The 26,176-nt window shown below is 32.5% G+C and overlaps 3 protein-coding genes across 3 annotated transcripts; 1 reads left to right on the plus strand and 2 right to left on the minus strand.

The window, feature by feature from the left end:
- Positions 1–512: 512 nt before the first annotated feature.
- On the minus strand, positions 513–1,253 carry LOC134684627 (homeobox protein Hox-D3-like). Its single transcript, XM_063543928.1, has one exon. The coding sequence runs from the start codon at positions 1,251–1,253 to the stop codon at positions 513–515; it is 741 nt and encodes a 246-aa protein (XP_063399998.1).
- Positions 1,254–5,329: 4,076 nt separating this feature from the next.
- LOC134683902 (homeobox protein ceh-30-like) lies at positions 5,330–6,275 on the minus strand. The gene has a single exon (XM_063543208.1). The coding sequence runs from the start codon at positions 6,207–6,209 to the stop codon at positions 5,364–5,366; it is 846 nt and encodes a 281-aa protein (XP_063399278.1). The 5' UTR covers positions 6,210–6,275; the 3' UTR covers positions 5,330–5,363.
- Positions 6,276–8,553: 2,278 nt separating this feature from the next.
- On the plus strand, positions 8,554–24,839 carry LOC134682939 (carboxy-terminal kinesin 2-like). The gene is made up of 15 exons (XM_063541880.1): positions 8,554–8,661; positions 11,885–11,992; positions 12,514–12,766; positions 13,128–13,226; positions 13,890–14,139; positions 14,834–15,044; positions 15,505–15,672; positions 16,068–16,214; positions 16,899–17,021; positions 17,670–17,843; positions 19,348–19,509; positions 19,871–20,009; positions 21,600–21,739; positions 22,378–22,527; positions 23,124–24,839. Exons 1-15 carry the CDS (start codon positions 8,554–8,556, stop codon positions 23,163–23,165), a joined length of 2,274 nt encoding a protein of 757 aa, XP_063397950.1. The 3' UTR covers positions 23,166–24,839.
- Positions 24,840–26,176: the final 1,337 nt, after the last annotated feature.

Consider the following 26,176-nt stretch of genomic DNA (forward strand, 5'->3'; position numbering starts at 1 on the left):
CGTTTGTGTTAATGAAGATATTGTATAGCCTCTCTTGGATTTTAGACTCAGGTGCGACCAGTCACCTAGAGTTGGACATTGTGGTAAATTTTCATTTTATGTCTAATAGAACGTGGAATTCTATTGGCACACTAAAAATCTTCATCGCATTTCTAGTCATGGCTCTGTTTTACTCGTTTGAATTGTTTTACTTTTCATTCCATAGCTTTTTTTTTGCTGACTAAGTGGTATTGGTTTTGCTTATTGTTGAAGGCTGTACAGTTCCTGTGTCATTTGGTCTCTGATGGACAGTTGTCCGAATAAATTGCAGCTCAAAGTGAATTATATTATGCAAGAGCCTTCTTCTTTGTTTGGCATTATTTCATTCATAAAGCAAAACACGTAAGTCAAAAGATATACCATACTTTACATTTATTTAGAGCATTAACAAAATAAGAATAACAAAACAAATAAATAGTTAAACAATGTTGAAGCACATATAGTGTTGTAATGTTAATGTTGAATTCAAATCATCAAATCTTATTATATTGCACTGCCTGTGGAAATACGCTGCCGTAGAACTGCTGACTATAACCAGGATACACAAACGGTGACATACCATACGTATAAGGCGAGACCACAGGAAATGGTGAGTATGACTGCTGACTGAGGTTACCATTGGATTCCATTGTTGTGATCATTCGGGAACCAGGTTTACCTACACCAACAAACTGTGACAACTCTGGTGAATCGTTGTAGCTTGTACTCTTGATGTGACGCTTTTCTTTCATTCTTCGATTCTGGAACCACCATTTAATCTTATGTTGACTGAGTTTGAGTTTCTTGGCAAGCACTGGGCGATCTTCAAGCTGGAGGTATTTGCTGTTACTGTAGTATTTTTCTAGTTCTAACAGTTGTGAGTTTGTGTAGGAAGTTCTGACTCTTTTCTTTGGTTGGTCAGACTTGTCTGAGTCGTCTGAGTATGAACCAGGTGAAATACAATCTCTTGATGATGAGTCTGTTGAGCTGAAGCTGTTGTCATCAGAATGTAATGAGTCGTCTACGTGTTTCCTCTTGTATTGAGTACGTTGAGCTGAGTTGATAAGAGAAAGCGCTTTATCTGCTGTACATGACTGGCTGCTGTTTGGTAAATATATGTCGTGGATACGGTTTACAACTGCATCAGTAAAGATGGGATCTGAGACCCTGCTGCTCTTCGAGAGTTCTTCTATGCTGAAGGACATCTTGGATAGTGCGTTCTGTTGATTAGCCATCTTTGTATGTTATATATTTATAGTTGTTAACTGTGCGAAGACACTTTGACAATGAGTGCACTTGTCACTTTGTCTCTTTTATACTTACCTAAGTTGACAACTCAAAACGAGTCGTAACGGTTGTTATCAAAACAATTTAGAAGTCAGCTTATTGGGATCAACGACTCACTGTCATTCATGGCCAACCAACACACTTCAATATTTAATTAAAATTAACTATTCCAAGCTTATTTGATTGACGCTAATTAATTATGTCAAACAATTTAACGATTTTAAATCATTTCTATTTGTTAGAAAATTATGTCACCCAAGCCAACAAAGTGATTTATATGTATTCACAAGTCAAGTTTGTAAATGAAATAATATATATTATTTTTGTTATTTGAACATGAGCAACTTTTTCAAAACGTTTTAAAAAAAAATCTACTGTTTAAATTTTCATCAAATATTGCAGAAACCATGATGGTTTGAGAGTCTCCTCAAATAATTATATAAACTAAGAAAATTGTCACTATTCGTATTTAACTATCTTATTTCATTTTTTTAATAACATCCTCACAGATACTATGCCGCATGCGCCGAAACAAGCGGGTACGTATATATAAGAATTTAGTGTTATTATCGAAAAAATGAAAGAAACAACCTTCCGAACAAAAGCAAGAATTTTATCGAAACCGTGGCATCAAGATTAACAACAAATCCGATAGTCCTGACCAGAAACAAATGTTGTATTAGCACTAGTAAAACGTTCATGAAAAGAGACCGGCTCATTTATCAAAATCCGTTTTAAATAATTGTAATGAATATATAAATCATTTTGAGGCTTGTAATTCAAAATCTTGTGTTGTTTTCGTGATAACCATTATTTCGTTTGGTTGAACATGTCTTCTAAAAGTGTAAAATGTTCACTGTGTCTCAGTCGATTCCTTATTGGAGTTATTGCCCTTTAATATTTCATTTTTATGAATTTGTCAATTATCATAAAAACTACAAAAGGGTGGACAGAAACCTTAAAGGAAAAATTCATAAGGGTTCCGCGGAACCCAGTGTCTCGCCTACTTTTGCTATTAATCACAGGCTCAATAAAAATCAACAAAAATATTCCTCTTTATACTCTATCTTTTGATTGTAAGAAGCTTCTGTCCAAGTTTGGTAAAATAACAGGATAGTTTACGAATCTAATAAATGTTTTGAAAACTTTAACTACAGACTGTATGTAATATTAACTAAAAGAAAAACTAAGTTCATTTATCATGTTTATTAGTAAAATACAGCTTCATTCTAGATACCAGCTTTTGATCATAAAAAAAACTTCTGTCCAAGTTTGGTACAAATCCAAAAAAGTATAAGAAAGTTATTAAATATTAAAAACTTTAATCACAGAGTGAATGTGTTGTTTCCTGGCAGAAAATATAAGTCCATTTAAAAGTAAAATACAGAAAAAATGGATTTATTTTATTTTTACACAATTTACTTCTTGATACTATCTTATGATCATAAACAAGCTTCTGTCCAAGTTTGGTAAAAATCGAGTACAGTTTAAGGAAGTTATTAAAATTTCAAAAACTTTAACCACAGAGTGAATATTTGTGGACACCGCCGACGCCGATGGAATGTAGGATCGCTATGTCTCGCTTTTTCGACTTAAGTCGAAGACTCGACAAAAATGATCAACAGGACAAGATTTACAAATAAAAATAATGTCAGAAATTGTAAGTCGTCTTTTTGTTATAGTCATATTCCTTTTTATGACGATTTTTACCCATTTGTGTGTTGAAGATTTTTTTTATTCGTTAAGTGTGTTGGGCAAAATCCAATGAAAATAATTTAAAGCTATAAAAAGAAACATTATAATCAGTAATACAAGATCAACAGATCGCAAAGCTAGTTTGTATACTAGTATACGACTTTAGGTAAGCGATACAGGTTCACTATTGCCTTTTGTTTGTAAATACGACACACGCATGGTAAGCGACACATACATGCTCTTCAGCCTTTAGTTTGTTAAGACGACACATGCAATCTCTTCAGCCTCTAGTTTGTAAATACGATGCACACAGGCTCTTCAGTCTCTAGGTTGTTAATACGACACATGTAGGCTCTTCAGCCTCTAGGTTGTAAATACGACACATGCAGGCTCTTCAGTCTCTAGTTTGTTAATACGACACATGCAGGCTCTTCAGACTCTAGTTTGTAAATACGACACATGCAGGCTCTTCAGTCTCTAGTTTGTAAATACGACACATGCAGGCTCTACAGCCTCTAGTTTGTAAATACGACACATGCAGGCTCTTCAGACTCTAGTTTGTAAATACGACACATGCAGGCTCTTCAGACTCTAGTTTGTTAATACAACACATGCAGGCTCTACAGCCTCTAGTTTGTAAATACGACACATGCAGGCTCTTCAGCCTCTAGTTTGTAAATACGACACATGCAGGCTCTACAGCCTCTAGTTTGTAAATACGACACATACAGGCTCTTCAGCCTCTAGTTTGTAAATACGACACATGCATGCTCTTCAGACTCTAGTTTGTAAATACGACACATGCAGGCTCTACAGCCTCTAGTTTGTAAATACGACACATACAGGCTCTACAGCCTCTAGTTTGTAAATACGACACATGCAGGCTCTTCAGACTCTAGTTTGTAAATACGACACATGCAGGCTCTTCAGCCTCTAGTTTGTTAATACGACACATGTAGGCTCTTCAGACTCTAGTTTGTAAATACGACACATACAGGCTCTTCAGACTCTAGTTTGTAAATACGACACATGAAGGCTCTTCAGCCTCTAGTTTGTAAATACGACACATACAGGCTCTTCAGCCTCTAGTTTGTAAAAACGACACATTCAGTTTATAAATAATACATATGGCGAGCGACACAGGCTGAGGCAGGCACTACAGCTTCTAGTTTGTAAATACGACTCTTCGTGTTTAATCTTCAATAAACAACTGTAATTTATTATAAATGCACATCCATATGTTAAAAAGACAAATGTTAATCTTGCATAAAAAGACGATAAAATTGAGAATGGAAATGGGGAATATGTCAAAGATACAACAGCCCGACCATAGAGCAAAACAGTTATTTCCCAATTTTGGTGGAGTTCGTGTTGGTCAATTTTTAGTTTTCTACGTTGTGATTTTTTTAGGGATTTGTTTGTCATTAAGTTGTTTATAGTTATTGCTATGGCGTTGTCGGCTTTTCTTCAGCTGAAATAGTGTTGAATGTCCCTTTGATTTCGGTGTAATAAACATATAGATGATAAAAAAAATATATTTCATGCAAAAGGGAAAGCTGAGCTAAGTTGAATAAGACAAATACAATGCTACACATGGTATATACACATATAAGAAAACTGTAACTACAAAGTTACATGCTTTCTCTTTTCATGTGATATAATTATAATGTATTTGTATATGATTTACTTTCTGCAACTGATTGAGATTATGTTTGGGTGGCAGAGTTAATAGGACAAGAACAAATTTGTTCAACCCCATTGCATGCTGCTGTGGCAGCCTCTTGTTTCAGACACCTTGTCAATCTTGGTCTTTAATTATCGGATGTTTTAGTCTGTTGCTGTTCTGTTAGGAAGTTGAGTTGAAGTAGGCATTTGAAATAGCATGTTTGATCTAATTTTACTTTACATAAACATGTACGAGATAGAGTTGGGTATATAGTAAATTTAAACCCCCATGCATGGTTGAAAATCAATAATGTAAGATGGTTTGTATTTTTTCGGGTGCTGGCTCGTCGAAGTATGCAAAATGTCTCCCTTTATTTCTAATAGTGCTTCAAATTCCAGCGGCTAACAAAAATAAAATCGTCACCATCATACCTCTAGGTATGTATCAGTACTGGGAAGAGGCAATACTTGAAATTGTCGACACACAAGTGCAATGTGTTATAAAGAAGAGTTTTAACTCTTGGGTGTTTCAGTACTGCTTTGATAAACCCAACAAAACACGTAAGACAAAAGATATACTACTTTACATTTATTTACATCAATAACAAAATAAGTATAACAAATAAATACATACATATATTAGTTTAACAAAGTTGAAGCACATGTAGTGTTATAGTGTTAATGCTGATTTCAAATCATCAACTCCTGTTATGTTGCACTGCCTGTGGAAATACGCTGCCGTAGAACTGCTGACTATAACCAGGATACACAAACGGTGACATACCATACGTATAAGACGAGACCATAGGAAATGGTGAGTATGACTGCTGACTTAAGTTACCATTTGATTCCATTGTTGTTGTTGTCATTCGGGAACCAGGTTTACCTACACCAACAAACTGTGACAACTCTCGTGGACTGTTGTAGCTTGTACTCTTGATGTGACGCTTTTCTTTCATTCTTCGGTTCTGGAACCACCATTTAATCTTATGTTGACTGAGTTTGAGTTTCTTGGCAAGCACTGGGCGATCTTCAATCTGGAGGTATTTGCTCTTACTGTAGTATCTTTCTAGTTCTAAGAGTTGTGAGTTTGTGTAGGAAGTTCTGACTCTCTTCTTTGGTTGGTCGGCCTTATCTGAATCGTCTGAGCATGAACCAGGTGATATACAATCTCTTGATGATGAGTCTGTTGAGCTGAAGCTGTTGTCATCAGAATGTAATGAGTCGTGGCGTTTCCTCTTGTATTGGGTATGTTGAACTGAATTGGTAAGTGATAGCTTCACATCTGTTGTACATGACTGGCTGCTGTTTGGTAGATATATATCGTGGATATGATTGACAACTGCATCAGTAATAATGGGCTCTGGGACCCTGCTGCTCTTGGACAGTTCTTCAATGCTGAAGGACATCTTGGATCGTGCATTCTGTTGATAAGCCATTGATTTATATAAGTTGTTAACTGTTTGAAGACACTTTGATAATGAGTGCACATGCCATCTTGCCTGTTTTATACTTACCAAAGTTGACAACTTATAATGAATCATAACGGTTCTTATCAAAACAATTCAGACGTCAGCTTATTGGTATCAACGACTGTCATTCAAGTCCAATCACCACACTTCACTGGTTTGTATATATTCAATTACAATTAACTATTCCAAGCTTACTTGATTAATCAGTGACGCTAATTAATGTTGTCAAATAATTTAACGATTTTGAATCATTCTTTTTGTGATATGATTATGTCATCCAAGCCAACAAAGTGATTAATAAGTTTTCACTATAATTAGTCAAGTTTGCGTATGAAATATAATGATTTTTATTATTTAAACTATTGTATATATTTTTATTCTCGTAAACCAAAGTACAATGGTACAGAGAAATATACAAATAAATCAACATAGTATACATTTAAAATACAAATGTACAGATATAAAGTGGTTACCCAGGAGATTTTAGGCATTTAAAATAATAATTCTTATAAACTTGCTCAGATTGTGAAGGTTTGCTACTATTCATTAGACCTTGACATTTTGAAATATTTGGTCTGATAAGATAAGATAAGATAAGAAATTTTATTTTAAGTCTGTTTACAAAACGATGCTTTAGTAGTAAATGTCTACTACATATCGTCTATTGCCGAGCATTCTAAAATATAGTGGAACTCGTCGCCAATATCAACGGAACTGCACAAAGTACAAATACGAGCTTTTCTCTGAATGTTTTGTCATCTACCAGTTTTGATAGGAATTTTTGTGTTCAAAGTTTTAAATCTACAAAAAAGAAGCACCCTTTTAACCTCTGGGCTGATCTCGCTCAGTTTGAAGATAATAACTTTCGTGTGTCTTCGAAATAAGATTTCACCGTCATATACCAGTATTTTTTTTTTAATCAGATCAGTGTATCTTGCAACGGTATATATCAATATTATGTATATATGTTTCTGGAGTAAATTGTTGGTGAATATTCTTCAAGTTGAAGTAAGGTAGTGTGGGTGTCTTTCGCTATCTGAGATTGTAAATAACATAAAATCTAACGGGTCCAGATTTTTCATCAAATTGTCAAAATTTGTTTCTGAATGCAGATAACTAGAATGAATTTGTAAGAATTTATCTTAGAAAACGGAGACATTTAATACAACGTATTATTATATATGTTTCTGGTTATATCAATATTTTTATAAGCTTCTATTATCTTTGTCTAATTAAATGTTTTTAAAATTGGCAATTTAATGGGAGTTAACTCTGAAATGGTGCATTTTCAGAAGGAATCTACATATAACTTTGCTATTTTATATTTTACCTGATACCCAGTGTGACCCTATCTTTTCAGTTGATATTCTCAAAGCTTTTCTTAAAGCTATCTTCTCGTATTTTATTTTACAATTCATCTTCTTCTGAATGAGGGTCTCTAATCACATAAATTATGTTTTTACCTGCATGATCGGCCATAAAAATTGTGTCGTTTTGTTACAAACTGTAGCTTGAGATAATGCTCGGTGACCTATAATGTTCATTATTTTTTGGAACATGTTACAATAATATGCTACGAGTAGCGGCCAAAAATGAACAAATTCTATGAATTTTAATCATACTATAGTCCCATAAATATATTTAAGCTGTTGAGTAGGTGCTCATTTTCCCCATATCTTTCCATGTTTTCTACAGTTATGTTCAGCTAGGTCTATATGTTTTTGAAGTATACTGATATTTCTATATGAAGATAACTTCAAATGCAAAACATTACTAAGCTTGAAAACATGTTTGTTTGAAAATTATCATCTGAAAAGTTAGATTAAAGGGTGTTTGAAATTTCCTGAAGTTTTGTCAGTCAATGGGGGACACATATTCGCTGTTTTTTACCGTGACATCTATTTAAAACCAAATAACTGCAGCCTTATATAATATTTATCAAAAAAAATTCATTAAAGATGAACAGCAGACATTTCAAAGGTGTAAAAAACAGAAATTTAGGCCAATCAGTCAAAAAATTACTAAGAAAAACATCTGTTTGAAAATCCTGTTTTTCATTCGGGAAATTGACCGAAAATCGTTGACCGTTTGTCGATCTTTTGCAGGAATGTCCGTAATTTTGTTTAAGTTTAAAAAATAATCATATTTGTTATAAAATTATAATTTATCGGCATATTTCTCCAATTTCAGCCATCATTTGAAGTGTGTCCCCCCCCCCTCCCCCCACTCTTTATTCTTTTAAATGCAGTATTTAAAAACCGGGCAGACATTAATTATCACTTCCCATTACTGTCTTGGTCGTACTTATTAAAACAAACAAATAGAAAGAAAACAAAATTGTAATATATTTCCACATAAAACTGTCCGTTGGTATTTGTTCAAAGTTTCTGGTATTTAGAGATTTTCATAAAAACCAATGAAAGGGCGCATAACAGATATTCCTTTAAAATGCACCAATGGAAACCAATTTAATAATCGACAGTGTTTGGCTCGTATTTTGAAAATACTTAGAATGGAAGATCAGGTGCTTGTACATTGTGTTAACGTTTTAGCTTATAATCGAGTTTTGCAGTATTTAATTCAATTTAATTCCCTCAAGTTAACACAAACATAAAGTCTGTCACTCACCATGAACTAGATAAAATTAAAGTGACTGTTTAAAAAAAACCAAACCTAGGCCATGGCACAGGAGTTTGAAATCCTATCAATAAGGGGGTAAACATATACCAAAGTCGACTTTCACAGTAAAGCTTCTCTCTAACTCCTGTGGCCATGGCATAGACCATACTCATAGAGCTCTATAAGCTTACAGTGACACGATTAAAGAACCAAGTATATAGTATATATGTTCACCATAAAGAACTATAGTCCAAATAATTATGACTTCTTGAACGGCTATTATATTGTTTTTCTTTGACACCTTACTTCAACGTCAAAGGTCTTAAAAAATTATCGTTATTGCAATTTTTGGAAAAAAATAAACGTGATTCTTCAAAATCACTTAATATTTTCATCGTCCTAAAGACAGTGTACATTTTATCACTTTCACAAAAAAAATCATTAATGTCATTTGGTAAGAATTTTCACTGTTGTTGGTCATGAAGGTACCCCCATTACCGTCATCATACAAGTAAAATTGAGAATGGAAATGGGGAATGTGTCAAAGAGACAACAACCTGACCAAATAAAAAAACAACAGCAGAAGGTCACCAACAGGTCTTCAATGTAGCGAGAAATTCCCGCACCCGGAGGCGTCTTTCAGCTGGCCCCTAAACAAATATATACTAGTTCAGTGATAATGAACGCCATTCTAATTTCCAAATTGTACACAAGAAACTAAAATTAAAATAATACAAGACTAACAAAGGCCAGAGGCTCCTGACTTTGGACAGACGCAAAAATGCTGCGGGGTTAAACATGTTTGTGAGATCTCAACCCTTACATAATAAAGGAGCAAAGATTGGCGTCCAGAATATGAACCAGCATACAATAATTCAAGTTATGTAAAATTGATAAATTTGTTCGGCTGAAAATGTCAAACGCTATCAGTATAAATATATAAATGTTTCTTGTTTTTACAATGTATGTCCCATTTATGGGCATTATGTTCATCGGGTTGTTCATCTTTTTGTTCATCAGGGGGCGTTTGAGGTGGAGTGGTCTAAGTAGTTACTACTGTAATCACTAGCCAGTCAACTCAAATCTTAATTGACAAGGATTGTGAGTTTTCTTATCTCCTGGCATTCAGACTTTCTCGACCAAGGCCAGGCCACCATGAAATAGCCAAATGGCATTGGATTTAAGGGACGTTTAAATAACAAAATTAAACCAAATCTTCCTCTGTCATTAAAATGATTTTACTTCCTATGGATCAAAGGCAGGAATCAGCAGAAACAGACCAGTTATGGCCGAAATCTAATAACAATTATAACTTCGGGCGCATGACTGGAACAACTGACAGAAGAATATTGATTCCAAATGGAAAAATGACCCATTCCACATGAATTAACAGACTTTTGTTAAGATCTACTTGATAAATGTACATAATTCCCTTCATGTACACAATGTACAATGTACATTGATTATTTTAATTTAATTTTGCTGAACTCTGGGACTATTTTTTTTTAATATCAATATGTTCCAGACCGTATGAGTATTTTGACTGTACGCGTACGGTCTGGACCGTATGAGTATTTTGACCGTACACGTACGGTCTGACTAATATTAAGAAGTTGGCAAAGATAATTAGATGCATATAACAGATTAATATACATGTTTTAAACTTAATTCTCAAATTTGTATAAAAAAAGTTTGATTGTAAATGAAAATAAACCACTTTTATATTTTATGGATTTAAAAATTAACGCTAATTAACTTTACCAAAAAATGCAAATGCTATGGAACATACACGAATTGCAAAAATGTAAATGTCAAAAATATTAGTACGTTACTTGTGGTAGCAAGTGTAACATTGGTTTAGAGTACCAAAATTAGGATCATGATATACTATTAAACAAATATTTAATTTCAGTTGTTCATTTGTTTATTTTATCCGTGTAATATAGTAATAATATTAATTAGTAAACCTAAAAAAAAAAGATTGTGATTAATGTTAATTTGTTTAAATTTAACCCATATGATCTAATAACATGTATAGTTAGCTGGTTAGCTCGTACTGGACCATACGCGTATACTCATGCGGTCCAGACTGTACGCGTACGGTCCAAATACTCATATGGTCTGGAACAAATATATTATGGCCAAACAAAAATAACTTTGTTAACTACAGATTCTACCACTGCATTAAGTGTGATACAATATTTATCCACTCAAAACAGTTAAATTTTCAAGAGATTTGGTGGTAGAATCTGTTTCTCTAATGATTTTCAAACAATATGCAGGCAAATGTATGCCTTCTATTAGAATGATCTGCAAAAATATATGTTCTTTCTATGTGACGTCTTCAGCATGGTTGCCTTTTTTCATGGCGTCACAATAGGAAAGTCAGAGGAAAGCAAGAACATGCGATGTCATTGGATTTTAACCAATGAAGAATTGAGATCAAACAAACTTTATTTATACAATAGGTGCAGAAAGGTCTGGATAAATTGACAAAGAATTAGAGAAATTTGTATATAACTTTTTGATGAGAAACACTAAATTTCATTAACAGATTTTTTTGTATTTAATTTGTAATTGGTGTATATTGCTGACTCTTTTTAAAAATATGGCATAAACAAATCTTTTTAGTGCTAGATATTTAGTTGCTAGTTTCTCACAAGAACTTAAACTAGACTGAATTTGAAATTTTATTTCACCCTTGTTGGGGAAACATGTTGACCAGAATAAACTCTCACCATGTGGTAATTGAAAATGATGGGTGTTGTTGTCTTTGTTATCTTTTTATTTTACTTCAATATTTGTACACTCAGATATGATTTGAACAATATAAAAAGAAAATAACTTACATTCATATTATATATATGACCCTTTATACTACATGTATACAAATCAAACATTGTAGCCCTGCACAAAGGAGTTCTTCTCTTTCAAATCTCACCACCTCTCCCTTTATATCAGTTCCAAAATAGAAGTAACTATATCCTATAATTCTGAAGTAGTGTGGGTCCTAATTGAGGGTTTGTTCTCAACCTGTTGTACAGCTTCAATAATTTTTTAGCTATGACACTTGGAATGGTGTTTATAAAGTACAAAATGTAATGGACATATTTCCTTTTTAATTGCAGAGAAAACCATTAGCGACAAAAAATGGAGAAGGTAACTCCAGGCTACCTATGTTTGGCAGTAAACTTAGACCACCATCAACTGTGAAAAGACCAAGGAGTCCAGAGGAGGTATATAAGAAGATTTATAACTAGTCTGTAGATAAAAATAACTGTAGATACTAAAGATAAAGTACTGTAAATTTATATTTGCCATCATTTGAAATTGTGATTTTTACATGACCTACATAAATTGCAGGAAAGTTACAAACAGATATTTGTATCAGATATACATGTATCAGAATGCAAGTTCTTATTATTGCAATACTCACCCATTCACATTAAATGATATTAAAAACCTAAAAATTAATTAATATCTGAATATACAGTAGTCAATTACAGTATAATCCTGATCTGACATGCTGATGCTGCTGTCCTTAGTCGTGAATCGTTTCATTGGCTCTAACAATTTTTATGTTTATTTTTTATCTTTTCCATTCTTGTCTATACATTTTATTTTCAACAAGAAAAACTGGTTCTTGTATTAAACTTGCATGAAATATTAGCCGCTGGACATAAGATAATATCCATCAATGATCAATTGCCAAGGATATTATTCTGTGTTTGACTATTTATAATTAATAATTTTCCAGAAACAAGACAACAAAAGAAGATGTCTAGATTATTCAGAAAGGACTGTAGAAACAAGAGCAAGGAAATCATCAGAAACAAGCAAGGTTACGTCAAAGACTGGATCATCATTAACAAGACAAAGATCAGAGACTTCTCTTAACAGGTCCACTGTGTCTAATACAAGTCTTCGTTCGTCTAACAGTGGATCAAGTCTCAGGGCTAATAATGTCCGTCCAAAAGCTAACACTGCTGTAGTCAAACCAACTGCAAAAGGTAAACATTTGATTGGGTAGTAAATCTAATTCATATTTCTTAAGGAGTTTTGTCCAAAATAGATAAAGAACAATCGTTGTTTCAAGGATGATAGATTAAAATGATAAAACAGACAACCCTTCAAGTTTTACTATCATGCATATTCACCTGAAAAAGAATGTACTTAATGTAGTAATAAACATTAATTACACAAAATGTTGCCATGATAAAAAAAAACAAAAAAAACAGTTGATACAGAATTAGTAAAAAATGTTTATAAGCAACATAGATTTTTTGTTTATTATACATGTACATTGTACCTACTTGTATGTATTAAATGATTTTTCATGGTTTATATCGTGACTAAATTTTGTTTAAACAGCAGCATCAAGCACCAGTACAAGACCACCACCTGCAAGAGGAGCACAGGGAACAGTTAGACTTGCAACCAGTAAGACATCTACATCTAATAAACCACCAGGTTAGTAAAACCTGATAATAGGAGTTTTAAATCTCCATGTAGATAATTTGTCCCCATCCCTTCAGTATGGTCCATTGACTGAGAGTTTTGTGTAAATTACATGTTCAAATTTAAAGTTTGCATTATACTATCCAAATGACATTTAGGCAAGACAAAACTGGTTTTATTTTTGTAAAATTTTGTCATTATTTGTCTTCTTAAGTCACATAATTTGAATTTGTTATATTTCATCATGATAATGGGATACCTTTTTTCTTTGGTTTCATTGATACTGTACATGTGGATTCAATAATACTTGTTGGATACCTATTTTCATGGATTTCGTGGGCACAGGGGAACCACCAATTTAATTGTTAAAAGAATTACAAATTTTCTAAAAGACGTTGCCAAAACAACAAAATAAAACATCCTTGAATATGCAAGTCTTCCTCAAACCATGAAAATAAAATGAATCCACAGCAGGTGAACGTTGAATTTGATTCATGTAAGTCCTGTATGCTGAGTATAATGAAACTCTGACATTGAATTATACAAAAATACAATTATTCCACAATCCACGAAAATTGGTACCACAAATATAAATGAATCCACAGCAATTTTTTGTAGTTTGTTTTATTTTATTGAATTTATTTTTTATAATTTTGTTCAATTGATATTGATTAGCTGGTAATGGTGGAGGTGGTGGTAAGAAGAGGCCAGCATGGGATCTGAAGGGTCGACTCGAGGACATGGAGGCTAAGTTAGAGAAACAAACCAATAACAGGGAAGGTCTAGTCAATCAAATGGAAACACAGAATCAGAGAATAGTATCTCTGGAATCAATGAACCAACAGCTGTCTGGGACGGTGTCAATTAAAGAAAATATAGTTAGTCAAGCCTCAGAGGAAATCACTGACCTGAAAAGAAAACTGAGGTATGGCTCAATCAATCTTATTTTGATCAAACTTTACAATCGTCAACTGTGAGATTTTTAATGATTTGAATTTCACTGATATCAATAAGTTAAACACCTAGTTGATTTTCAAATCAGGAAGATTGTCATCAAGGAGTAAAAATAAGTTTGTAAGAATGTAAAAAATACAGTTAACATTAGAGAACATTCTATATCTGACCTTAAACAGGTTTTAGTGGTCAACAAAAAATCTCTCTCCCTCTTAAATAGAAAACTTTGAAGCATACTACAAAATAATATCAATCTTATGCATATTTATGAGATTTTCCACTGGTTTCTTCAACATTAAACTATGACTTGAAAAGTTTATATAGATCAAGACAAAAAAGATCACCATTTGTTAGATCTTTTATTTTACATGCTTGTTTCATTAGAATCCATAAATTTATTTGATTGACAACAATTTTAGGGCACTTCAATATTGTATTTTATTTCTGTTTAAAAAACAAAGCTACGACTGCACATGTTATCCATGACAATGAAAATATATAACTTGATAAAATTCTTCATTTCATGGGTAAAACATACTAATATAATTGTCAGATTTAAATGATTCTGTGCTTCATACTAAATGCCTTGGTCAACACTTTTACCCCTCAATAAAATTATAAAAAAGAAGCATTCAATTCTTAAATGTTAAACTTTTCAAATTCAGACAAGAAGAGGATAAGCGGGATGAAGTTCAAAGAGGACTACAGAGAGAAATCAGTGATATGACCTTTCTAAAAGAGACTTTATCTCGTCAGAACGAGAGTTTACAGAGTGATCTGAATGCCAGGAGAGTTGAGGTGGACGGACTCAAAGCATCTGTAGCACAGCTAACATCAGCTCAAGCTGGAATGGGAGCAGAACTAGAGAACACTAAAGTACGCTATCATTCAGTAAAATCAAAGGATGTATTGGATGTTTATTTGCTGGTCTACCATCTTGCATTTATTACTGTATCATAATCTGATGTAGTGACTGTTTGTCAAAGAAGCATTCTGTTTCAAAAGGCATTGTGTAGTCCATACTTTTAAAATGATATTCATTTTATTAATTGTTAAGCTGTTCATTGAACCTCAACATCTCCTTTTATTCACAATCACTAAATTCAAATATATATTATTGAAGTAGAAACATAAATGTATGGTCATTTCAGGAATCAAGAATGGCTCTAACAGAAAAAATAGATTTTGTATTGATGTGGCACAGATTAACTCCCTTTGGCACTGTTCTTGTGTTTACTGAATAAGCCAAGGAAAGTTATTTTTGTTTATTTGACAGCCTAAAAGTAATCAGAGAGACATAATAGAAATATAACATGTTTTGAATCTCTCTTCACAGTTACGACTTGAACAGGCTGTTACATCAAACAAAACCAAAGATACAGAGATAGAGAAACTGAGAAACTTACTGGAAAATAGAGATAGAGAGATAGAAGAACAAAACTGTCAAATCAGAAGTCATGAAACCGAGAGAAGAAAATTACACAACCAGATTCAGGAATTAAAGGTATGTAGCTGTAATGACCTGAATTTTTATGATTTTTAATCAATAGGTAATTTTAAATAAACATGTTCTTCAATACCTTTAGTGTCAGTTTGATTAAATACTTACAAAAACAAATTAAAAAAAACACAACCAGGAATTTCCATTTATATTTCATCTCATAAATGTAATGACAACATGAGAAAGTACACCTTAAACATGTATCATCTAATATTTTATATTGTAACATAAATACTATAATACAAACCTATTACTTTTCTGTTATGTTTGACAAATAAGAGCATTTGTGTAACATTATATGTACATGGATAAGTAAAATTTAACAACAACGGAAATTTAACAAGTAACTTTAATGATACTAAAACACTAGATGAGAAATATCATTTTGCTGATTTCAGGGCAACATCAGGGTGTTCTGTAGAGTTCGACCTTTACTGGGAGATGAAACTCTAGGAAATGATGGGATGATAAGTCACATGAACTTTCCTGATCAGGAACAAAGAATAATAGAGCTGGACAAAACTGGTGATGCTACATTGAATGAGGTATGTGTTTTAAAATATGATGCTACATTGAATGAGGTATGTGTTTTAAAATATGATGCTACATTGAATGAGGTATGTGTTTTAAAATATGATGCTACATTGAATGAGTGTGTGTTTTGAAATATGATGCTACATTGAATGAGGTATGTGTTTTAAAATATGATGCTACATTGAATGAGGTATTTGTCAGATTTTGGTATGATTTTGCTTTTAACTTTGGCTCTTTGAACTTTAACAAACAAATTAAAATAAAATCCTTTTATCTCTTTATATTGGAATAATACTTATTTGATTAAATTGTATAGAAAGCACATTTAATTTATGTGTATCAGAATCATCTTGTTTCAAGATATTATTTACCGATTTCATTAAAACAGTGAATAATGAACCTTTTTCACGGCTGCATGTGAAATAAAAATGTCAAAACACGTAGCAAGATAATAACCCTTTACCACTCTCTGAAATATTGTCTTAGTTTTGTATTGTGCTGTGCATTATAGATATTTTCACCTTGTAGGACAACTACTTAAGTTTCTGTCTTCACTAAATGTCGATTGGTGTAAACCCTAAAAGACCATCAACTATTTTGATGAAGTTTCTGATGTAGAAGAGGCACATTAATGTTTTGTTTAACAAAAAAGGGAGATAATAATAAAACCACTAATAAATATGACTTTTTTTTAGAGTTGCCTGACGAAGAAGGGAGGTAATAATGCCCAGAGTAAATATGAGTTTGGTTTTGACAAAGTATTCAGTGACCATACTTCACAGCAACAAGTGTTTGAAGAAATCTCACAGTTAGTTCAGGTTTGTATGGAGAAATTTTAGATATTCTACAATATAAAACTTAAGGGTAACCAATCCCTTATCAATCTTTCATCATTCCAACATGTTATCTAGGACAATACAATCTTGATAGATTACCTTGATTATACACCATGTCCAATGGTGGGGGAAGGGGTTCTGTGCAGGGAATTTTCTTCACATTGTGTAAGACATTTCTGTTGCATTCTCCTCAACATCTACAAACCAAAGCTTCTAAATATTTTATTAAAGAGATTCATATAGAAAATTTTAATTGTGACACATGTTTAGATCCATCTCTTTTTAAAATTCATGTATGTTCTTTACATTGACACACATATAAAAAAAGGTGGCATTTTTCTGAACATTTGCAAGCTTCATGATTTTTGCAACTATTAATATTGGTATGCCTAATTGTGTGGATCAGCTCATCATTAATCTTGGCAATACATGTACAACTAATCTATAAAAACAGATTTAAAGTAAACATTCAGAGACAACAATAATACTGTGAATGCTGTTTTTCATCCTGCATTTAATACACAAATTGTTTGTATAGATTAAATCTACCTTTGTAAGTATATAAATCCTAATTAGAAAATAAATTTTACTCAAAATACATAGTTTCTTAATCTGTTTTATATTTTCCAGAGTGCTTTGGATGGTTATAATGTGTGTATATTTGCCTACGGACAGACAGGTTCTGGAAAGACTTATACGATGGAAGGTACATCTGTTAATGATGTGGACAATAGGGGAATGATCCCTAGAGCTGTTCTACAAATATTTGATTCTACCAGAGAACTAGAGAGTAAAGGATGGAAAGTGAGTGTCAAAATACTCTTATTCAGTTTCATTAGATAAGTTAAAGACAAAAACAAAAGGCTTGTTTTGCTTTCATTGTTGGTTAATTCACAAATTGATGTGTGCATTTATTTATTTATTGCAAATCATGCATTACTGGAAAAATTGTTGGATAAATTAATGCTATTTAGTATTATAGATATTTTGTGAAGGAAAAGCACTATAAGAATTATGAATGCACCAATTTTTTTTTTTGTGAACCTGATACTGTAGCATTTCCACATATATATAAACTCTGCTATTATTTTTATGCCCCACCGAAGATAGTAGAGGGGCATTATGTTTTCTGGTCTATGCATTCGTTCGTCCGACCGTTTTGTAAGTTCGTCCGTCCGTTCTTCCCGCTTCAGGTTAAAGTTTTTGATCAAGGTAGTTTTTGAAAAACTTAGTATACATATTCTTTATGATATGATCTTTCTTATTTAATGCCAAATTAGAGTTTTTACCCCCATTTCACGTCCACTGAACATAGAAATTGATAGTGCGAGTGGTGCATCCATGTACTTGAGATACATTCTTTTTTAATTTAAATCTAAATCAGTGTCTGAGTGGTGTAAGATGTTATTCATGTAATCATTAGCAAGTCAACACTGACGTTGCGAGTTCGAAAACTGCTCTTGCAATTGTGCGTGATTCCAATTATAATTGACTAGGATTGTCAGTTTTCCTATCAAAGTTTGTTGGTTTCCTCCCAGCACTAAGGCTTCCTCCAACAAATAAAAACTGTCCCCTAAGAAAAAGCTCAAAAGTGGTGGTTAAAAGTGGCACTAAAGACACACAAAATCAAATCAAATCTAAATCACACAGTCAGAGTTAAGTTGTCAATGATTCTTGCATAAACCACAAAACTTGATATATTTTACCACAGTATTCTTATTTGATGGTATTCATAAGCTGTGATTATGATTTGAAAATGTGGAGAATGAAAAAATCTTTTCTTACTCTGTGAGAAAGGATATTTAAGCTGCACATGTATATAAGTAATCTATGCACACCTGGAGCGAAATAAGATTAAGATTAACTCCCTTAACATTAAGCAGTGCCAAAGTAAAACATCAGATCTAATTCCTATGATGTCCAAAAGGTTATATTTTCTTGAATTTACCTGCAAAATCAATTTTTGTCTCTAATGTTCGGCTGACTGGACATGTAACATTAGTTTGCTACATTTACATGATTTAGAATTGAAAATTGAGGTTCAGGCTATTTTTTTGACTTGGTGTTATTTCCTAGCATACACACACTTTGCAGGTCACAGAACTGACAGATGGAACAATTACTGTATTAGAGCAAAGCACAGTTATAACTATAAAGCCAAAATTATTTAAATCTGACTTTCTAACAAATTACTGGAGGCAAGGAAAAGAAAATGTTTAAACCTACCTTTATGGTGAAAAATTGATTCTATATTGTTGTTGAAGGAATTCTTAATGATAGCTTATACATTTATTAATTTATTTTGCAGTATGCTTTAGATGCCTCATTTTTAGAAATCTACAATGAAACAATCCATGACTTGCTTGGTGATGAAGATCTCAAACATGATATCAAGATGTCTGGTCAGAAAAACAGTAACGAAGTCTTTGTTACTAACTTGACCATTGTTCCAGTTACCAAAGAGGAAATGGTAAGTCATGATATCAACCAGACAGTCCTCAGGGATAATCTGACAATAAATGGCATGGATCAGCTGACAGAAATCATGATTCACACATGTCCTTGATTGTGCAACAAAAAATACTAACTATTAAAAAATCTACCTCTAAAGTACAAGTCTGTAGATTTTAAACTAGTGATCATGCTTCAAATAGACCAATGCACATCAGCTTCAGTGTAGACCATCACACTTCAGCGTTCACATCACACCTCCACATCCTACATATATTAAACAATTTAACTACAAATTTACCATCAAGTTTAGTAAGTTGAAACATGTTAAAGATTTTTCACTTGTTCTGTCTGACCATGTTTTTCTGATTGTTTTATAGGTGTATCAGTTGTTACAGAAAGCATCTAAGAACAGATCAGTAGGAGAAACTAAATGTAACGAGAGGTCATCCAGGAGTCATAGTGTGTTTACACTCAAATTAACAGGGGAGAATTCTATAACAGGGGAAACCAGTCAAGGTAGGTCATAGTGTGTTTACACTCAAATTAACAGGTGAAATTCTATAACTGGGGAAAGTAGCCAAGGTAGGACTCTTGTGTGTTTACACTCAAATTAACAGGGGAAAACTCAATAACTGGGGAAACCAGTCAAGGTAGGACTTCTGGTGTTAACACTCAAATTAACAGGGAAAACCAGTCAAAGTAGGATTTATGTTTACACTCAAATTAACAGGGGAAAACACTATAACAGGGGAAACCAGCCAAGGTAGGACTTGCTGTGTTTACACTCAAATTAACTGGGGAAAACACTATAACAGGGGAAACCAGCCAAGGTAGGACTCACTGTGTTTACACTCAAATTAACAGGGGAAACCAGTCAAGGTAGAACTTGCTGTGTTTACACTCAAATTAACAGGGGAAAACACTATAACAGGGGAAACCAGCCAAGGTAGGACTTGCTGTGTTTACACTCAAATTAACTGGGGAAAACACTATAACAGGGGAAACCAGCCAAGGTAGGACTTGCTGTGTTTACACTCAAATTAACAGGGGAAAACTCAATAACAGGGGAAACCAGCCAAGGTAGGACTCACTGTTTACACTCAATTTAACAGGGGAAACCAGCCAAGGTAGGACTTGCTGTGTTTACACTCAAATTAACAGGGGAAAACTCAATAACTGTGGAAACCAGTCAAGGTAGGACTTCTTGTGTTAACACTCAAATTAACAGGGAAAACCAGTCAAAGTAGGATTTATGTTTACACTCAAATTAACAGGGGAAAACACTTTAACAGGGGAAACCAGCCAAGGTAGGACTCACTGTGTTTACACTCAATTTAAAAGTGGAAAACACTATAACAGGGGAAACCAGCCAAGGTAGGACTTGCTGTGTTTACACTCAAATTAACAGGGGAAACCTCAATAACAGGGAAAACCAGCCAAGGTAGGACTTGCTGTGTTTACACTCAAATTAACAGGGGAAAACTCAATAACAGGGGAAACCAGCCAAGGTAGGACTCACTGTGTTTACACTAAATTTAACAGGGGAAACCAGCCAAGGTAGGACTTGCTGTGTTTACACTCAAATTAACAGGGGAAAACACTATAACAGGGGAAACCAGCCAAGGTAGGACTTGCTGTGTTTACACTCAAATTAACTGGGGAAAACTCAATAACAGGGGAAACCAGCCAAGGTAGGACTCACTGTGTTTACACTCAATTTAACAGGGGAAACCAGCCAAGGTAGGCCTCGGTGTGATAATGTGAAAACAACAGGGTGACATTTTACTTGAGGAAATTTAAGCACTGTGATTGAATAAAGTGAATGGGAATTTTTGTAACTCAAGGAAACAATGTGATAACACAAAATTACCATAGAAATCCTACTTTTGGAGGAACCAGATAAGAGAGGGCTTCATGTATTAACATATGATAAATAGGAGAAACAAAGTGAGGTGAATTCAAAGTGACAACACAAAATTCTCTTAATTAGGATACCAGCCAAGTCAATAATCATTGTGTTTTCATGCTGAAATCAACATCTAGCTCATTTATGGGTTTATATTCTTATACTATGAATGTTTGTGACTTACTGGTTTTATCTTACAGGTACATTAAATCTGGTAGATCTGGCTGGCAGTGAGAGACTTAAAGAATCTGGATCAGAAGGTCAACGAATGAAGGAGACATTAGCTATTAACAAATCACTCAGTAACCTTGGTAATGTCATCATGGCGATAGGAAATAAGGTTTGTTTTAAGATTGTAGAAATATATCTGTGAACATTTTTCTGAATAATGCAAGATTTGGAGGTTTCTGTAAATCAAATCTTTCACAAACATTGCATTTCCCTTGATTTCAAGTTTGTAACCAGTTTTGCACTTTCAAAAATATAAAAGTTGGTCTAAAATACAATATAGGAAATATATATATGTCACCATTGTTGAAACATGTTAGAAAATTGCTTGTTGTTTAACATAGAATAAGAAATACACACAAATAATAAAAAGAGAAAGATAAACAGCTGTGAAAATTGAAATAATTTGTTGACTTATTCCTTAAATACTTTGAGAAAATGGGGATCACTCTCATCTTTCTTGCTACACAACAAAATGGGTAGTTAAAGCCATATCACATTGTTTTGATTTTTGTTAGGTTGTTCACCCTTGAAAATTCTGTATGTACTTTGTAAATTTTACCATTCATGTGTCATTAGTAGTGTTAAACACTTCTTTTACATTGCTCTTATGCTCTTTGAATGAATAATTCATGTATAAAGTCAGTTCTATAACAAACAAATACTATTTTGTTTGATATTCAAATAGTAGCAATATTTATCAGAATTATTAGAATCAACAGTGAAATCCTTAAATTTATATATTTTCAGGACAACCACATACCTTACAGAAACTCAAAGTTAACATACCTTTTACAGAACTCTTTAGGAGGCAATAGTAAAACTCTTATGTTCGTTAATGTTTCTCCTAAAGAAGAATGTTTCCAGGAAACACTCAACTCACTGAGGTTTGCCACAAAGGTAAGTTACTGAAGGAATCATAAATATAAACATCAAGTGAACATTAATGGGACAACAAAACAAAAATATTTTATTGGAAACCAAATATCTGAATCAACAATACATTGGTTTTGTACTTCATAAATGTTGTATAAATGCACTAAGTGTTTCAAGGACAAGTCTCAATAAAATATCCAAGTATATTAATAAGAGTTCAATTAACTAAAAGCACAAGTTGCCAGTAAAATTATGCCCCCACTCACAATTGGTATACTGCAATCTTCTTTAATTGATACGTTTTTTTTTCTATATTACTCAGATTTTGTATTAAGGAATGATTCAATATATGGTCTGCAGTTTTAAGACGAGTTTCAGATCTGTAAAGCTATACTGTTTTGTTGGTCAAAACTTTGAATTCTGTAGGGAATTTTAGGTGGTAGCTATTCATGATGATGTGTGCAACTTCTTTTTTTTTTTTTAGAATTTCAGAAATTTGGATAGTGATCCTCCTACTTGATCAAAGTCCAAGTAAATTGATGTCTTTGAAATCTCCATAGGGATAATTAAGTGTTTTGATATAACTGTATGATTTATTTTATTTCATTCTTTTTTCCTAGGTGAACCAGTGTAATATAGGAACAGCCCAACAGAAGAGATAAACAATTAGAGATTTTTAAATTTATATAGTGCATTTGACAAATTTTAAAAGCACAAAAATGTCTGCTATATGTATTCTGTATCAATTTGTGGTTCATAATTGAAATCAGAATTTTAATACTTATTTATTATACGTGTATTTTGTTTCAATATTTGCACAATGAATACTTCAACACAATAGATATAAGTTACCCTAGTTTTTAAAATAATTTGATTGTAGGGTTACTTCATATATGTATCAGTCAAAGATTTTTTTTGTTGAATTTTAAGGAATAATGAAACATTTTATAACTGTAAACTTATCAAACAAGTGCAATATTTATTCTATGTGGGATAATACTCATACTTGCACAGCAATGCTTGAAGAACTGGATCTAAAATACTTATCACTGATAATGTGGATAATTTGAAGCTATATTTGGACTAGTGCTGTATCATAAAATATTTAAACTTACTTTCTATTACTTTTTCTGGGAAATAATATGTTGCTAAACAACAAAACTTTTATTCTCAAAGTAATTTTTATGAGTTTTTTAATATTGTGTTCATATTTAAAAGGCAGCATGATGCATTCAGAAATTTTAAATGCTGTAGATATCAAAGTTATTAGTGCCAGATTTTTATTATGTGCTTGCTAGTCTCTGTAATGTATTAACAGTATGAATGAGATTGACAAATTAGAGAGTGTGTAACATGTATGAATCTTTTTGTGAGGGTTTTAGTCTTGTTTCTATATAAATAATTGTTTCATGTACTGTAGTCTAAATATCAGTTTAATGGCATTTCATATGCTGTAGTCCATAGCAGTAAAAAATGATCATTCATTTAACATCTGTTCTGTAAATATGTAAATATTTTATATACCTTTCAATTTAAACTTTATATATTCTATGAAACGCACACTCATTTCAGTTGAACAGAGCTGGATTTAGAGGGAACAATGGCCTCTTATGCTGTCAGCGGCCCACACTAATGAAAATTTCTGGATCAGCCACTGTTGAATAATACTAAATTAATTTGAATGTAATAAACTAAATTTAAATGAATTTCTGTTTTAATAAAATAAAGCATTCTGTTAATTTGACATGTGACATTAGTTTTTTATAATTTTGGGGTATCAATGTTTTGATGGCATAGAAGGGAAATCTTAAAAGAGTTTTAACATAATACTTTTTGTTATAAGTTTGAATTTAGAATTTGTCAAAACCAACAAAAACATTTTCTCTAATCCACAGAATTGCCTAACTGCAAAACTAAAAGATTCAACAGTAATTATGAAAAGAACCTTCAAATTCTTGAAAAAGTGTCTGGAGGAGATTTTTGTCTCCTTGGAAGTAAAACCCACATTTTGGAGATAATAGTTCTCCTTTAAGTGAGTATTGAGACGCTCCCTTTAAACTTTTTATTGTAAGTTTAATTAAAGACATTTAAAACCTCATAAAAAAGATAAATGTTTTTTCTTGATGTTTCAGTGTAAAAAAAACATTTTCAAATGGAAAATTTTAATTATGTATGTCACATTTAATGAGATCAAGAATTTAATGAACGAATCGTAAGGAATGTATATCTATCTGAACCTCTTGTAATCTTTCTTCACTAAATTTTTCTGTCTGTTCTATTACCTATATTGGTATTCTATCATCTATGTTAGTTTAAGGAATAAATAGTCGAAGAGAGTTTGTCTTTGTTTTTTGTCTATACATGTATGTTATAGCAAACCAAATGAAAGTTTTCCACAGAGTCGTCTGCTCTTTACCAAGGTATTTAAACTTTTGTAAGTTTACCTGTCCCATTGAATCAATACAATAGCTATTGTTCTCTGTGTAGTTTATTCACTTGGACATTTAAATTTCTTCTAGGAGAAATCTATCACTCTTTGATTAATTTGCCTGACCAAAAACATATCTTCTTTGTTGATTGAAATACATGTATAAACTCACATAAACTGCATGTAATACAGTATTTATTCAATATCAATAATATATTTTCAATCTGTTCAATATATTAGCACTGATTTAATTATAAAAAGTTTATTTCTAATTTTTTATAAGTACTGCATGCATTTATGTTTCAAAGAATCTGCATGTTTTTCATGGTTCTTCAGTTATAAAGAATACATTTATGAAGACCTTTATTTAAACATTATCATTTTAAGTTTTTATTTGTGAACAGACTAAAAAATAGCAAATTTTTATAGGTAAAATGTTGAAATTTGATCAGAAACCACCTTTAAATTTTTAAATCAGTGTTTATATCAAACAAATTGAAAATTTGTTATTGATTGAATAAATACATCACATGCAGTTTTATAATTACTTATTTGTACATGTATTTCCATCATTGACAGTTCAATTTTTTGTTCAGGTAAATTAATCAGTGACTGATAGATTTCTCTTGCAAGAAATTTAAAGGTCCCAATGAATAAACTAAACAGAACAATAGCTGTTGTATTTGTTAGATGGGACAATATAACTTACAAAAGTTTAAATGGACAGGTAACTTGCAGGTGAATCTGTGGAAAACTATGATAGGCTTCGCAATAATTGTAGAAAAAAGTGCCCACGCTGAAATGTTGTCCATGCTTTCCTTTATGTTATTTAACTTGAAACATAAAAAAGAAGATGTGGTATGATTGCCAATGAGACAACTCTTCACAAGAGACCAAAATGACAAAAGAAAATAACTATAGGTCACAGTATGGCTTTCAACAATGAGCGAAGGCACCAAAATGACAATGTAAAAAGTCCATTAAGGTTTTAATACAAATATCACATTAAATTAACATCAATGATCAATAGAAATGAGGTCAAGGTTAGGGGCTAGACAGAAAGACACCTATAAATCATATCATACACCAAATAAAGTAAATAGAGATAAGAAGATGTGGTATGTGTCAATGAGACAACTCTCCATCCAAGTCATAATTTATAAAAGTAAACCATTACAGGTCAGTCAAAAGCTTTCTTATGACATTCAAGAATTCAACCTAATTATTAATAAAATTGAGAATGGA

Source organism: Mytilus trossulus, chromosome 9 (assembly GCF_036588685.1).
Source record: "Mytilus trossulus isolate FHL-02 chromosome 9, PNRI_Mtr1.1.1.hap1, whole genome shotgun sequence".
NCBI lineage: Eukaryota > Metazoa > Mollusca > Bivalvia > Mytilida > Mytilidae > Mytilus > Mytilus trossulus.

Coding starts and splice junctions, on each gene's coding strand:
- LOC134684627 (XM_063543928.1), bottom strand. CDS start 1,253: ATGGCTAATCAACAGAACGCACTATCCAAGATGTCCTTCAGCATAGAA.
- LOC134682939 (XM_063541880.1), top strand. CDS start 8,554: ATGAAAGGGCGCATAACAGATATTCCTTTAAAATGCACCAATGGAAAC. Junction 11,993..12,513: donor GACCAAGGAGTCCAGAGGAG/GTATATAAGAAG, acceptor ATAATTTTCCAG/AAACAAGACAACAAAAGAAG. Junction 17,022..17,669: donor AAATCTCACAGTTAGTTCAG/GTTTGTATGGAG, acceptor TATATTTTCCAG/AGTGCTTTGGATGGTTATAA.
- LOC134683902 (XM_063543208.1), bottom strand. CDS start 6,209: ATGATTCATTATAAGTTGTCAACTTTGGTAAGTATAAAACAGGCAAGA.